At 41.0% G+C, this 17,112-nt stretch overlaps 1 protein-coding gene across 1 annotated transcript; it reads left to right on the top strand.

Moving 5' to 3' along the window:
- The first annotated feature begins 7,604 nt into the window (after positions 1 to 7,604).
- LOC139602971 (ovalbumin-related protein Y-like) lies at positions 7,605 to 13,548 on the top strand. The gene is made up of 8 exons (XM_071453271.1): positions 7,605 to 7,678; positions 8,706 to 8,890; positions 9,541 to 9,591; positions 10,183 to 10,311; positions 11,063 to 11,180; positions 11,412 to 11,554; positions 11,892 to 12,047; positions 12,486 to 13,548. The coding sequence occupies exons 2-8, from the start codon at positions 8,723 to 8,725 to the stop codon at positions 12,885 to 12,887; spliced, it is 1,167 nt and encodes a 388-aa protein (XP_071309372.1). The 5' UTR covers positions 7,605 to 7,678; positions 8,706 to 8,722; the 3' UTR covers positions 12,888 to 13,548.
- The last annotated feature ends 3,564 nt before the right edge of the window (positions 13,549 to 17,112 follow it).

Genomic DNA, 17,112 nt, shown 5'->3' with positions numbered 1-17,112 from the left:
ACCAGAGCTATCCTCTCACCATGAGTAACCTCATGTAATACTGAATTTCTTCCAGAGGCTTTCCAGAGTCATGGAGAGTTTCCCTTCCACTTCAGAATGTTCAAGGAGATCTAATTTTGTCTAGGTGCAGTTATGTCTTGTCACAGAGTATAGATTCAAAGCCTGAAACATGGATATCTGCATGATCCAGGACTCAACTGCCAAGCAAAAGAGTAATCTGAATTCTTGTTTAAAACATTGGAAGTCACTTCAAATTTGAGAAAATTTTTATTTTTGTGAAAAATCCTGTAAGTGATGTTAAAGAATCTGATTTCTTCATGGGAGTTTTGTGAAAAAAACACAGCTTTTAAAGTAATTCCTGTCTCTATTGATCTTGCTTAGCAAGTAAACTTGCTAAGTAAAATTTGTTCCTGGAAAGCTCTCAGTTGCTCAAAACTCAAGAACATTATTATTCCATTAATGTAGCTGGGCTTCTTTGTTCCTATGGTAGTTCAAGACTACATCTCTCATTTTCATGAAATACATGAGAATCCTAATTTTCTCTTTTTTTCTGATATGTCCACTAGCATCTCCATGTATGGTTCCATTGGCACAATATTATGACCTGTTTTCATTCTAATCATATATTACTGATTTTGATGCACATAATTGATTTTTTCTTTCCTAACACAATAAAAGAAAGTCACAAATCCTGGTCATGAAATTATCTGAATTTTCTTAATTTTCTGGGTGGCTAACCCTTAAAATATTATTACATTGGTAACTGTTGTGAGCAAAATGGGACTTAGTACAAAATCCTTCAGATTTTAGAATTAATAAAGTTATGTAGATATGAAGTTTTCTTCCCATTTATGAAATAAATGAATGTACACATCTATAGTTTGATTCCTCTCCGTAATACAGATTACCAAGAAATAGCCCAGGGAAATATTAACTTGTTCTTATGTATTCTTTGATATAATTTCCATGGCTATTAAAGATGCGCTATTAGTTGGATAAATATTTCAAGGAAAAACTGTTCCAGCAACTCTGCCATTTGAGTTTATGAAATCATAAAAAAAAAAATCATAAAACTCAAAGGGCATAGGAAAGAATAAGTAGATGGACAACTCTTAGGCAAAGCATTTCCCCACTGAGAGTTTTGAGAGGAGGTACTCTGTTGTTAATATCATCTATTCCAATAATAAAGGACAGGGAAACCCTGAATGTACATATAGACTGGCCAATAAGGAAAGGGACCTGTGGGATCCTGGTCAATGGGATCCCTGGGGGTCCTGGTCAGTGGCAAGCTGAACATGAGCCAGCAGTGCCCTGGCAGCCAGGAGGGCCAGCCCTGTCCTGGGGGACATCAGGCACAGCATGGCCAGGCAGGCAAGGGAGGGGATTGTCCTGCTCTGCTCTGAGCTTGGGCAGCCTCCCCTCCAGTGCTGGGGGCAGTTTTGGGGACCACAGTATAAAAAAGACAATAAATTATTGGGGAGCATCCAAAGGAGGGCCATGAGGATGGTAAAGAGCCTTGAGGGGAAGAAATAGAAGGAACAGCTGAGATCTTGATTTGTTCAGCCTGGAGAAGAAGAGATTGAGGGAGAGATCTCATTGCAGTCTGCAGCTTCCTCAGGTGGGGAAGCAGAGGACCAGGAACTCATCTCCTCTCTGGTGACTCGTAACAGGCCCTGAGAGAATATCAGGTCTGTGTCAGGGTAGGCTTAGCTTAGATACTAGGAAAAGACTTTTCACCCAGAGGGTGTTTGGGCACTGAAACAGGCTCCCAAGGGAAGTGGTCATAGCACCAGCCTGATAAAATTCAAGAAGTGTTTGGACAATGATTTTGGGTACATGCTATGATTCTTGGGGCTGTTGTATGCAGGGCCAGAAGTTGGACTTCATGATCCTGATCCTTCCATCCCAGGACATTCTATGATTCTATGATTCTATTTCCACATTAACATACAGTGTGGCATGATAAAAGCAGATCTGTAGAGGAAAGAAGGTGGTACTACCTGTCTGACATCCATGTTATTTGAATATCATCAGGATGTTTGTGATATAGACTCAGTTTTTTTTTCCAGTGGTAAAGACAGCTATTTCACCAAGTACATTTTAATTATTTTTCTTTAAAAATTAAAGCAGTGGTCTAAACTGTTCCAAGAGATGCAAAATTTCAACATCTCAAAGCTTGCCATAAGCAGTTTAATAACTTTCTGCATCTCTTGTAGCCAGAAGCACTTGATCCAGTTTGTTAAATTTAAAAGTCTGTACACTTAAACAATAAGAAGACTTCAAAAGGGTTACATTTGAAAACTTTCCTTCCTATGATAATTAAACTGGAAAGTGCTCAAAGTACAAGGATATGCCTCAGTGACCAATGTTGTTTCCTGAACAGAAATAATGGTCAAAATGAAAGAATGGGAGAAAAGCAAAGGGGCCATGACTCAGAGGCAAATACAAAGCTTCTCCTTTCCAAAAAGAAAAGACAGGAGGCAGTAAAAAATGCAAATACTGTACTAAACCTGTAACTTGCCTTAATATTTGCTTTTAATAATATTAAAATGCTCCAAATGTTTTTCATGAAAAAAGGCAAAAATAAATAAACTTTGAAAACGTCCTTGTCGTGACTGACATTTTTGTCACAGCCTTCCAAATGTGTTTTCTGAAGAACTGAGACTTTTTCTCATACAGACTGCTGTGCAGTACCAGAAACAAGGCTTAGCAAGTAACAAGACAAAATCTGAAGCTTTCTGCATCTAGTGGTACAAATTGCACCCGCCCAGAAAGCACAGAGAGACATCCAAGGATCTGCCACTGTGAGGCAACATTTCTCTCCATGCAGCATGGAAACAATAACTGTCTGTGAAATGTGCTGTACACTCCCATTCAAGGTGCCTCATCCACACTGCTGTACTTTCTTTGCACATTAATGTGCAATTATCCTGCTCTCTCCATCTCCCTTGAGATCCTCCTCTAGATACAGTATGGAAGCAGAGAACAGCTGAGACTGGAAGTGAGCTCTGCTGATTCTTTATTCCAAGCTCCACCTTTCCATCAGGGTCAGCTACAGCAGGTTACTTGGGATCATGTCCTTCTAGGTTTTGAATATTTCCAAGGATGGAGACTCCACAGCCTCTTTGGGCAACCTGGATTTACCTCCCTATCCAAATGAAAATGTATTTTCTTATGTTTAAATGTAATTTCTGCTATTTCAGGTCGTGTCCTTTCTCTCTTGTCTGTTCACAGGAGAAAGTATAGCTGCATCTTCTTTTTACCCTCCCATCAAGAAGGTTATGCACATGGATAAAACCCCCTGCACTTTCTCCTCTCCAGGGAAACAAGTCCCATGTCTCTGAGCCTCTCCTCTCATGACAGATACTTTAAGCACTTAATCATCTTCTCTGGTCCTGCTCCCCAGAACATCCCCATCTCTTTTGGAATGGAAAGCCCAGAGCCAGACAGAACATTCCATCTGTGGTCCCACCAGTGCTTAGTAGAGGGGCAGGAAAGCCTCCCTTTACCTGCTGGCAGTGCTTTTTCTAAGGCATTCCCTTGTGCTGTTGACTTTACTTGCCACAAGGACACATTGCTGTCTCACAGTGTCAGCTCAGTCTCTGCCAGGCCTCCCAGTTCTTTTTTGCAAAGCCAATATGATGGCATGGACCCTTGTGTAATGACATTTCTCCTTTTCTGCAGTCTTTTTCTGCAGGAGTCATGTCAGGAGTATTGCCAAGAATCTCAGTAGGCTGCTTCTCAGAGGAGAGGAAGGCTTTGTGGAAGGATGTCCGTGTTGAAACAAACCAAGAGATTAGTTTATCCTATTTTGTGCAAAAGGAAAATGCTATTTTTCCTGGGAGTATGTGCTGAGATAAAGGATGTCCTGGGCAGACTGTGAATGATAGGAGGTAACGTAGCAAGCATGGTGACATGGGTAGTGTTAGCCACAGGCTGCCAAAAATGGGCTTCTCTGTGGGGAGGGATGCTAGTAACTAAGCTCCCACATGGCACAGCCAATGCCAAATGCCAGTGCCAATGTCAGCTGCCATCTTTCCTGCCCTGTGTGTGTGCTGGCTGTAAGGCCCCCGTTACCCTGCTGCCTCCTTAGGAGTCAGTGAGTAAGGCCATTCCCAGTGTCACCCTGGCTGCTGGCTGATTCCATGGACTTGAGGGATGAATAAAGGACTCGATGTGTGCTGTGGTGGCTGATAAAGGGACAGCTGTGTGTGCTGGTCCAGAACCTGTACAGTTGCAGACCCTGGATGCTGTGTGCACTGCTGAGCAGATGCAGTAATGGTGAGCAACTTGTGACCAAATCCATCAGGGCCCTTCTGAAGATGCTTTCACTGTAGAAATTCACTCCGCCAACACTGAGATATGCACAGCCCTGTCACAGCCTGTGAGTGACCAAGGCAGCACTGCAAGCAAAGATGCCCAACACTTCAGGATGGCACAGGGCTACCAATGAAAGACAGCAGGTAGGCTAAGAGCTCCTGTCTGAAGGAGCTGACCAGACACCTGAAGTTTCTCCAAGACTGGGGGAAGAACATGGTCCTACAGGACAAGTGAGAGAGAAACCATCACTGATTAGCTACAGCACCAAGGTCTGCAATAGTACTGAACTGAACAATCACTGGCATTCACTCTGAGCAAGACAAACACAAAACAATCAAAATGCTCCTTCCCACTGACAAAAGAACAGCAGCATGGATGAGAACTAAGTCTTGAGCTCTGCGTGGGATGTTGTGATTGGATGAGAGGCTTTGGTCTGTGAGTTGACCTGGACTTCATATCCTTTTGTAAAGGTCCAAATGTCCAAGAGTCTGTTGGTTTAGGGACAGCTCCACAATGAAACGCCTGGCAGAGGAAAGGGCAACTGAGCCTTAGCTGACCTCTTTCTTGGGACAAATATTGTCAAACAAGGATGTGTGGATAAACACATCCTTTTGTGTTTGTGCTGCATTACACAGCTGTGCTGGACAGGGCAATACATTATCTTCTCTCCTAGGAAGTGTTTCAACTGCCGAAGGTTTGCTTAACCTCACTGGACTCCATGATAGATCTAAAGTTGCCCAGTCCACAAGGCACTACCTCTCATATTCTTACAATTTGATGCTGATAGCTGATCATAATCAAGATTTTTACTTACTTGTGGAATGATTTAGTTGTCTCTACAATTTTCTTTACGTTAATCATTCATTTGACCAATAAAAAATTGAAATGCTAACAAAAACAGTGACCTGGGTTGTGCAGTAGCATACTTTTCAAGCAGAAGACTGCCCCTTTTCTATTTTAAAGCAAAATAATTATTTCATTAGTGAATACATTGAACTCAGAAATATTTTGCTAACAACATCAGTGCTGTGAGTTGGCTGTGACAAAACAGCTGTACCAACTCATGGGACATCTTTGTAGCTACCAAGTTACAGGCTGTCTATGATGATACAAATATGATTCAGGTGGATGGTGCACAAGGGCCAAGGTGACTCACACACGGTGAGTTAAGGCACACCACTAGATAATTCGATTGCCAAGGAAGAAGACTCAAGGCATATTCAAACATTAGAAGTGACAGGGACAAACATACTGGCTAATCCTTTGCCTTCTGAGCTGTCAAGTATATTGCAAAGGACAGTGGCCACACGTGTAGAAGGCAGTTCGAACAGAAACAAGACAGTTTTAAGATGGAAAGGCAGAACAGGCAGCAGCTGCAGGAACAGCTTGCAGACTAGGGAGCATCTCCCAGCTGTGTGGTTAAAGGTTCATGCTCCACAGGCACATGCACTCATTTAAAGGTTCACGCTCCACAGGCACATGCACTGTTGTCCTCCAGCAAGGTGGGACCTTTTCAGCTAAATGGGACTCACAACAGTGCAGTGGTGACCAGTTTACACACTGCTCCTGTGAGAGAATATCTCATGCTCTATGCAATAGACCTGCAGTGATCAGGCACCCAAGTGGGTCAAAGTCTAAAGATCTTCCCTCAAAAGCCGTGTTCCTGCAATAACAAGGGTGACTGGCCTGGACTGCACACTATACTGTGTAAAGTACCAGTGTGATGTAAATACCAGTCCAGATTGAGCTCTTCATGGTTCCTAATGCATGAGCAACTTCAGCTGAATGGGACTATGAAGAACTGTACTAGACAGAAAGGTAGGGATGATCCAGAGGCTTTCCTCTTTCACAGACAACGAAAAGGGTTAAAAAGTCCACCTCTACTCTCCTGAGGCATAATTCGTTCTAGACAATTTCAGAGCCATTTTGTGTATTGACTTTGGATTTCTGTTTTAAAATTATGTGGCATTTGAGAGGTCAAAGCATTTTCTTTTATTGTCCGTCCATTCTTTTATTTCAAAGGAATTATGCAACTGGCTTCTCCTTGCTATTGTATATTATGACTGTGTTGCAGACCATGAATGTTTCTTCAGCTGGTTTGTTCAGCTGATGTGCCATGAAGTTGCTTGTGGAAGAATGTAAGAATGGTCTTGTAAGAATGGTCTCTGTATGTAAAAAAGGCACATTTTGAACCTAGCATCTGGTGCTGTGACCTGTGGAAAAGAACAGCACACCTTAAACTACCCTTCAAAATTGTAGTGGTGACTTCAAATCCTTTTCTGGTAGCATCTGACTAGGATCTAAGTATCCTGATGCCTGAATTAAAAAGTTACAGAAATCTTGTCTTTCTTACTTTGTCAAATTCTCTTTCCCTAACACATTTTTCAGTTGTTCTTCCCTGTATAGATGCATTGAAATTAATTTGTATTCCCAAAACACTCTCACTGAGGATTTTCTTCCACTGATGTGCTGCCCAGACTGTGACTGTGTCTGTTTCTTGAACTAGATTGCTCTGGAATGAAAAACTGTGCTCCATGAAACACTATGTCTTTGGTCTTTTACAATGCAGCAAGGGACACCAGACAAATACATATAACTTCTTGCAGAAAAATGTACTTCAATTTTATTAAATTTGGCAATAAACATTGAAAGGAAATGTTCTTTCTTATGTTCCTCAGTGGCAAATTTTCTCCGTTCTTTAGGTAGAGCTATGGATTCTGGTGGGAATGAAGACTGGTGATAGTGGTAGTCCAGCCAACAATGGGCGAAAACTTGCAATAAATACAGCCCTGCATATGCTGAGCTTAGCAAAATTTGTAAGTTCACAAAATGGTGACTCTGAAATGGATCTGGCCTGTCACTACTCAAGACAAGAATATTAGGGAAAATAAGACTAAATTCCTTAGAGACATTCTACAAGACTGAATTCCTCACCAATCCTTTTTGTTTTATTTTCACAAGCCATGTTACACTATTTGCTGCCATAACCAAATCATACTTACTATTCAAGTTCCAATGAATAGCCATTATCATTATTTTTGCTTCAGTCATTTTTATGTTCTCCTGTCTTTTCTGCAAGGTTTCATGTGCTATGATGAATAAACCTTCCTTTTCGGAAATTTTAAATTAAAATCCCTTTTCCAGGCTCTTTTTTTTTTGTTTCAAAGAATGGACTTATTCCAAGTAAAAGTGCATGTCTGACATTGAGCTCCATCCATCACTTTATTGGGTAAACACAGAACAGGCAGCATGGGGCGTGTCACAAAATAACACAAGATATATTCCAAGGGGTTTGTCAAGTCTGCTCCAAGTACAGCTGAGAAGCTGTGCTCTACCTTTCCCTGGTGAATCTGATAAGGTAAGCATTTCTTTCAATTATGGCTTAAGTTCTAATATGCAAGATAATAACAACTGTCTTTTACAATACTTATAACTGTATTGATGTAACCTCATGTTTGTGGCCTTCAGTATCAGTTGAAGAAACTAATTATCACAGGATGCTTTCTGCAGAAACCTTACCTACCTTCAGATGTATTGTCTGTATTATTTTGCTGTTTCACAGTCTGCCATGTATAAAGTCAAATTATTTGTATTTATGAACTATAATTTTGTTTACCAACTCTTCCACATTGTAAAGCTGGTGATAAGTTACAACAAACTTTCTTCCTTCTTCCTCTACTGCTTTAACTTTTCATTTAGTATTAAAAGACAAAATTGAATTTGTTTAAATTCCAGGGGTTATGTAAGATATTCTCTGAATGAAATCAAGGAGTGCAGAATGTTCAAATGATCCCATCATTCTACAGTTCTGTGTTATCTTTAATAGTTACATTTTCAATGATAAATGACAACAAAAAACCCCCCAAGCATTTGCTTCATGAATCTGTTTCTTCTCCAGGAACAAAAACAGAGCTTAGAGCCTAAAATATAACAGTAAGTAGAATAGGTAAATAATAAAAAATCTACCTTATGTTGCCTATACAATCAGTTCAATTTAGAGAGAGAATGAGCATCCATTCCATCAGGGGAACAGTTAGATGCTTTGTTGTTCAAATTACCTCACATCAGGAGATGACTGTCACATGAACATGTTGATTTGATAGGGACTGTGATAGATATGGCAGAGTACCCTGGATTTTATTCTCTAGCAGCTGCAGACTGTGTTTTCTAGTCTGTGTTTTTTTCTTTCACCAGCCTATGCACAGCCGGCAGATGTCCAGCACTTTGATTGCTCATGAATCCAAAACCATATCTGCCTTTTAAATCCACATGACTGGATTCTGTTTGCTGAAAAAACTCTCTTTGGGGTTCATGTGCACTGAATTTTTTGCATTACAATTGACCTATTTCACCACAGTAAGTCAGACTCTTTCTGTTTCCTTCAGACAACAGGGATTTCACAATGGGCTCCATCAGTGCAGCAAATGCAGAATTTTGTTTTGATGTATTCAAAGAGGTGAAATTGCACCGCAGCAATGACAACGTGCTCTTTTCCTCCCTGAGCATGCTTTCAACCCTGGCCCTGGTGTATATGGGAGCAAGGGGTAAGACTCAATCCCAGATGCAGAAGGTATGTTATTTACACAGGTGTAAAGTCACCTCTACTTATGCTACTTGTTCCTTCTAAGTAACATCACTGAAAAATATCCACTGGTGAGTTTTTCACCTGTTTCAAGGCACAAGAACTAAGCCAAAGTCACAAAATAGAGAACTGAATCAAGAGTTACACATAGAAAATACTAATAAAAGGTGCATATTTTCAATATAACAGGCAGTTGACTTAAACATTAAAAAAAAATAAAATCTCAGGGACAATAGCAAAATAGATTACCAGTCAGCAATTTTATGTTTTTTAAATTCTGACAAGTTCCAAATAACCTTATCAGATTTGCTTTTTTAATACATATAGAAGATAAATCCCAGAAAGACAGGAAGACAGACTATTTTTAGCAATACATAATATATAACTCAATTAATTTCTATATATTCAGTAGAAAAAAAATATAATCTAAGGAAAGAATAGTATTGAAGGTCACAGATGGCTTAGACCACTTGCAAACTTACCTGTGAATTTTTAGTTAATCTATTTTCTCATAATTTTTTTTTCTGACCCAACAGGTTCTTTTACACAAGCATGTGTAAAATCTCATGTATAAATCTCAAATTCACATTGTTTTTGGTCATGCTTCTCATTTCTACCACCGGTATTTTCTCTTGCAGGTCCTTCACTTTGATAATGTTACAGAGGATAGAGACATTTCTGACTCCCAGGTAGAGAAATAATTTAATCTTCCTTTCTGTCTTATTTTCTCCTCAGAACAAAATAGAACTTTTCTGCCTCTCCTCCTGGCTGTTTCAGACCCTGAAAAAAACTATAGTAATGGCCTCAAACCAAGGGGATCTGTGGAGGGAGGGAGGGAGGGAACAAACATAGAAAGACAGTAGGTTGCTTATCTTGCATCAGAACAAGTAATGGTGTGGGCAGAATGCTTTGGGCACCAGGGTGTCTTCCCAGGCAATTGCTGCTGGGGGATGAGTGAAGAGGGCTCGGTACCCAGAGCCAGGGTACAGCAGGGCAGGACGATTTTCAGCTGGGCAGGAAGATGCTGGGCAGAGAAGAGCCCAGAAGTCTCAGTGACAGGAACTCAACTGCATCTTTTAAAAAGCACATTTCAGGGGATTTGTCTTGACAAGGATGAACTTGCCCGTTCAATGCACCACCACCACAGCACTGGCTGTCCCAAAGGAGACAGTCTGTGGGGGAAGACTGCCCTGTAGCATCACTCTTAACTGAAAGGGACCAGACTTTAGGATCTTATTTCCTTATGCAATCTATCTTCTTTTTTCATGTCATCACCTCAGTGTGGCACTGCTGAGTACATCCACAAAACATTCAAGGATCTCCTCTCAGACATCAGGAGGCAAAATGCTACTAACTCACTCAGGATTGCTGATAGACTCTATATTGAAAAAACATACCCTATTCTTCAGGTGAGTTATACTGTGAACTGACTTCCATGAGATTTTCTGTAAATGCCCTGTGACTCTGCCCTAGAGATGCACCACCAACAGTAGCCCACTCTGTTGATGAAGAGGTGCTTGTGAGCCATGAAAGGAGCTGGTACAAAATGAGTTTGGACTTTTCTGTGCCTCTTAGATGAAGGCAAAAGATATGATGGCATAAAATATGCCTATATTGCAAATCACAGGGAGTAATCAAGATTGCTGTTAATTTACTAGAAAAATGGCATGTGATGAAAAATGTAAATTTTAAGGAAAATTAAATAAAATTTATTAGTTGAAATATTGGAAACTGAAATTGTCAGTTTTCCTAGTGAAAGGAAGCTTCGCTTTTGAAATCTAAGAATGTGAGAATACAATGTTCAAAACCCTAAAGAGTGAACACAAAGAGAAGGAGACAAACATTGTCTGTCTTTAGAAATGTTTGTTAAAGTGAAACTGTTTTGGTAAAACAAAGGAAATATATCAAAATTTTAACTTGGAACCCTGTCTCATCAAAAAGTGCCAGACCTATATATGCGAAGCAGTCTTTCTTGTACAGCTTTAAGATTCAGTTAAGGAAGACAGATGTGACTGACATGTTCAGTGTCTGATGCTCAAACCCAGGAGTAAACATTCACTGTTCCTTAAACCATTCTGCTTTATTTCACAATCTTGCTTAAGACATCTGTACAATTCCAAGTCCTCATCAGTCTGACAACTGTAACCCTTTTGCTATTAGGAATACATAAAGTGTGCAAAGAAATTCTACAAAGCAGAGCTGGAAGAAGTTGACTTCAAAACAGCTGCAGAGGAAGCAAGACAGCTCATCAATTCCTGGGTGGAGAAAGAGACAAATGGTAAGGGCTCAAAAATTGGTAGCAGGCATTTTCGCTCACCTACCATAAACTACATCCTTGTCTTCCTCTCCTCATAACCTCTAGAAAAGGTGGGTCAAGCAAGTGCAGGTTGCTTATTGCTATGAAAATTAAACTCCACAAAACAGGAGCCACCACCCTCAACCCAACATCACAGAGATTTGTGCAGAGGAGCTGGATCTTACCTCTCTCTGCCCTGTCTCTTTCTTAAAGGACGGATCCAAGATTTCCTGGTGTCAGACTCTGTTGATCTCCATACTGCGCTGGTCTTTGTGAATGTCATTTACTTCAAAGGGATATGGAAAACTGCATTTAAAGAAGAATACACTCGGGAAGAGCCTTTCAACGTGACTGAGGTAGGAGGGCACGGACACACCTCTGGCCAGGGCAGCTGTTGGCTCACACAGGCAGGAGTCTGGGTGCTACAAATATCTGTCACAGGTTGGGTGATTTTTCTGAGTCCATCATTGTCAGTAAGTGGGCCTAAAGCCAAGTAGTGTTCACAAGATCTGTGTCTGACCAGGCTTCCAGGGCACACAAGCAAGCAAGAGAGGAAAATGGAGACACAGCTCTTTTCCAAAGGCAGCATGGTTGAAGATTGAGTCCTGTCCTTTCAAAGGCCTTGTACATTTGTCTGACCAAAGAAAAAGATTGCTCCCACATTGCATCATCTCACATTTTTGTTTTTTGCAGCAAGAGAGCAGACCTGTGCAAATGATGCGTCAGAACAGCACCTTCAGAGTGGGAAGAGTGGCTGAAGATAAAGTCAAGGTCCTGGAGCTTCCATACACCAGTGGAGAGCTGAGCCTGTTGGTGCTGTTGCCTGATGACATCTCTGGCCTGGCACAGGTATGGCCCTGGCAGGGTGAGCAGAAGGGCTGTGACTTTAGTGGGGCTTGGCTGCTGTCAGACCTTTTGCTGCCCACTGACATTGCAGCTGCCCACCCCATGGCTGTGTGCTGGGCTGGGAGGGGAGCACAAAATCTGCCAGGTGCTGAGGCAGAGCCTCTTAGGAGGGTCCTGAACTCGGTTTTATAAAATGAAGGTAAAGCAGTGTAGTGCTGCTGCAGCCCTGCAGAAGAGGATGTTGCTATATGCACCAATCTCCATCAGGTATCAGAGGCAGGCAAGGTAGCAGGACTTCTATTACTGTGAGTGGTTTCAAATGTTTACTAAAGAAGTTTGTCCTAGGGGAAATAAAAAATGAAAGTGATGAAGAAAGCATTCCAAGAAAGCATTCCATTTAACTTTTGTCTCAGACATTTAATTCCCTGCCTGTCTTTGCAGATTGAGAACAAAATCAGCTATGATAAACTCCTGGAATGGACCAGTCCCAAGGTGATGGAAAAGAAGAAGGTGAAAGTGTACCTCCCACGCATGAAGATTGAGGAGAAATATAACCTCACATCTGTCCTGACATCCTTGGGTATGACTGACCTGTTCAGCCCCTCTGCCAACCTCTCTGGCATCTCTGCAGCAGAGAGCTTGAGGGTATCTGAGGCCGTCCACGAGGCATACATGGAAGTCACTGAAGAGGGCACTGAGGCAGGTGGCTCAGAGGTTGTAACTGGAGACATCCAACATTCCTCTGAGTTTGAAGAGTTCAGGGCTGACCACCCATTCCTTTTCTTGGTCAAACACAATCCAAGTGACATGATACTCCTCTTTGGTAGATATTGTTCTCCCTAAGGAGAAAAAGGGCTGGAAATAATGCTTGCCTACCCCTAAGAAACAGACCCCCTTTACTCTAGTATTGTAGTATAATCTTATCTCTTCACTAAGTGGAAAGCCTTCAGTATCTAGGGAGATATTCCTGCAGAAGTGTGTGACTTTTCAGATCTTTGGGTGCTGATATTTCTGCTTACACAAGTTGTACTTAGGACTTATATCCAGGAGTAAATAAGAACTTCAAGAGGTAGCTTAACATCATGATTGAATAACTTAGGATTCAGGACCACTGTTTTTATTCTTGTGAGAAATTCTGACACTGATATTGAGAGTCTGGTTTTTCTACAGGAAATAAACACAGCTATTAAAATAATCCTGTTCCTTTATGTTGATCTCACTGTGCAACCATCCTTGAATTGATGCCTGGACAACTTGCAGACGAAATTCTTAATTTCAGCAATCATTCTTTGAGTAATGCATTTGTGCTTCTTTGTGCTGCACATACTGTAAGGCTAAGGTCTTGTTCAGAGGGGGCATACAGAGAGTTTTGCATTTCTTCTTAAATCATCATCTCCAAACACAACACCTGCCTGACTGATACAATTTCCCATCTTCATTCCCATGATATGCCATTGATTTTGTGAATGTCAATTGTCGGTCCTTCTATTTATTCTAATAAAAGCATTGCAAACTAAACATGTCTCTACCTGTTTTGTGTTACTGCACCACACAACCAAAATATATATTGGGTCATTGTTATTTACAGAATGCATTTAGACTAGGATTTAGATACTATTTTCAAAACCAGAATGTACCCATATATGAAATCATTCAAGAGCCTAACATTTCTTTTCCTAAAATTCTGAATTTAAGCAAGATAAGCCCCATAGCTCCTGTTTTTACCTTGCACTCATCTCCATATGACATATCAAATAACTCAGTTTTTTAAATCTGCTACTGTATTTCCAGAGAGTTTTAAAATATTTCCTCTAATTGCCCCCAGGAAATACATTAAGGTGATGCCTAAGAGATACAAGTTCAAAAACATGAGGAAAGGATTGCTATTTTTCTTAAAAGGTGGACTGCTTCAGCTGTCTAATACCCACAGGAACCGTGTGAGAAAATCTTTTGTTACTGCCTTTTGATAACATAATCCCCTAGAGGTATCATTTCCTATTTCAGAGTTTTTAGGGGGAAGGTTCTTCAGGTTGCAGTTTTTCCAATTGAAAGACTTATTAGTGTTGATCACAGACTTAAGCAATCTTTCTTCTGCTGGCATACACGTGCAGAACTTCAAATCACAGTACTTAAAAAGTGCTTAGAAAAGGGAGATAGTTGGCAGTATTTGGAGCTGCCTCAAACATTTCAGAAGTAAGTATTAAATATAACTTGAAATGATGATGCTGACTATAGGGAAACATATCTTGGCTGCTATGAAGCCTATGGAAGAGCTGCAAATACTGGTCTTCCCAAGACAGTTTTAAGGGATTAGACACGGTTAGAAGTATTCAAGTAAAAACATATTCTTGTTTATGCAATTTCAAGCATTTCTATGCATATAATGTTCTGCTTCCCTTAAAACCTAAGGCAGCAAAGAGAGTTTTGCTACAAGTAAAACAAAAAAGAAAAAGGCAGGATGTAGAAAATACTTTTCTAAGAAGCAGAGGGTGAAAGTTTATAAACAATTATAGATCTGTTATTAAACTGAAACAAGTATATCTGTCACTCTGTGCTTTCTAGGTACAATGAAAATAAAATTAATATTTATTGAATTATATAACATTAATATAGAAAATAACTATTCTCTTGTTTAATTGTTCCTTTGCTTGATGATTATTTTAAAGAAAATAAATTGTGAAAATCAATGGTAATGAAATGAAGATGAATGAAATGGTAAATGGTTTCCTAAAGCTACATCTGAGAGAGGTCCATCTAATGTCCTCACTGTGAAACAGAACTATTTGACTCATTCTACATTGGGCCATTAGGTGTCACTAGGGATACAAAATGATGTCTTCTGACAGAGAGACATCTGTTGAAAACTAGATCTGGGAGCTTAATGTAGGTTCCAATTTTGTTCTTAATTTTTGTGCAAGCAGATGATTATGATCAATATACTGAAAATGTAAGCCAGTGGCACTGGGCTTGAAACCCGGTAATTTTTTGAAGAAAAAGACAGAAATATTATTTGGTGAAACATCAGAGGCATTTTAAAATGTCTGTGTCCTGGAAAAAATATCATGGTCAAACACTGTAGAATGGATGGAGCTGTTTTGTTTATGAAAGAGAAACCACCCTCTAAAGAGGCTAAAATGAGAGGAAAAAGTGCAGATTCAGGGAGGTTGAATAAGATCCCCTATATCAATGGCTGGGCCCAGTACTGCACTTGTGCATTGCTGGTCTGGGCTGGCAGGACCTGCTGCAAAGGCTCTGCCAAGGTCAGTGTGGCTGCTGCAGCTCCCATGGGAAGCAATTCTGAAAAGACCAGCTTGGAGGGTGGTACAAAGGGATGAGGGAAGAGCAGCCATGAGGAGAGCAAACTCTGCCTGCTGTTTCCTGGCTCTGAAGACTGGTAAAAGTTTAATAACACTAATCCCAGCTCCCACAAAGTCTGGGTATTGTCCTGCAGCCCTTCTTGCCCCCCTGGCAGCGTCATTGAAGATGGTATGTCAATAAACTGCCATCTGTCCATTCACTACACTCCATTTTCACTATGTGCCATGTTGTTCTGGGTTTACTGTTCTGCCAGGGGTGTGTGGAACAAAACCAGACACACACAGGACAGCATTTGAAATGCTGTGTGAACTATTTGTGGCCTTCCTTGTTATGTCATTTGAGGAAGGGTTGAAGATGACATATCTTCCCTGACCTTTGGGGAATATAAATTTCTGAGACTATTCCACATCCCTGCATATATGACTTGTGAGAGAGGCCTGCTGTCTCCTAAGCAAACCGAATCCATGGCTGAAGGCACAAGATTTAGCAGGCATTATCCTGTAACCATAGTCACTAGAGGAAGTGCAGAGAACCCTCTGAACTCCAGGGCAGAGCTGTCCTGGGTTCCCAAATGGTATTTGAGAAAGCACATCATGCTGAATCAAACTGAAAGCTACATGTCTGCCAGAAAGGCTTTGACACACAGCAGGGCTTTCTGTTTCTTGGCTAGTGAGCTAAGATTGATCAGTAGGGAAAAGGGACAGCAGAGAGGAGATTGTCAAAAAGCAGCAAGGGTGGGGCTGCTTGGCAAGGAAAGGGGATACACAGCAGGAGGTGACAAGAAGACCAGAAAGGCAGGGGCTTTCCCATAAGATATTAGATACTGCAGTTCCCTACACTACTGCTACAGTCCAGTGATTGCCAAACAAGCTTGGGGTGATGAGGTAGGTCAAATATCAAGCCTGCAGGTTAAATCCAAAAATCAGTGTCTGTAGTGCTCCTAACCAGAACACTGGTTAGTACAGAACACTGTACATTAAGGAGTTAGTGACCATGTAAAAATGGATCTGATCAGGCTGATCAGTGTGTGCAGTTTTGTGTTAAGTTAGGCTGCACATACTGCGTAGTGTCCGGGACCATATGGTGCTGAACATATCATGGGGCTGTGGGCTAAACTTCATCTGCTAATCATAATGGAGAGCCTCACAGATGGAGGAATGGAGAACCTCACAGATGGTCCTGACCTGGCACCCTGTGATGATATTGCTGGCATATCCTTGTCTTAATCTTGAAGTGAAGCAGCATTTTTCTGTATACTTTCATTCATCAGTAGAAATTATAAACAGAACATACCCATAAAATTGTAAAGATCACACTACCAGTGAACCTCTGCATGCATGGGATATGCACAGTGTGCTGTTCCCTGAATAAAGACCTATCCAATGCTGCACCACTTTGGGATCTGACCACTGGAAGGGACATGAAATTGACTATGCTCTCTCCTTTTCCCTTCTCATGTCATTTCCAATAAAATGGAAATGGAAATTTAATAATTTTTTTACTAGTGTCCAAAATGAATACTTGCAGTGTCCATCTTGCTTGAGGTTCATGGCGAAGCAAACTAGCAAGGGCTGGTCAAGAGACACCACCTAAATTCTTCTCTTGAGTGAGGGGGATGTAGACCCCCATGGAGGCATCTCACAGCTCTGCCACAAACAGTGCTCAGATTCAAGGCTTGGAAGCTGCTTCACGTGTCCCTGAGCCCACGCAGTCAAACTTTTAGGAGAGGGATGATCTCAAGAGCAGTGGT

Source organism: Agelaius tricolor, unplaced genomic scaffold (assembly GCF_023055355.1).
Source record: "Agelaius tricolor isolate 1412-34295 unplaced genomic scaffold, bAgeTri1.0.p SCAF_2, whole genome shotgun sequence".
Lineage (NCBI taxonomy): Eukaryota > Metazoa > Chordata > Aves > Passeriformes > Icteridae > Agelaius > Agelaius tricolor.
This window is presented reverse-complemented; position numbering and strand designations above follow the sequence as displayed.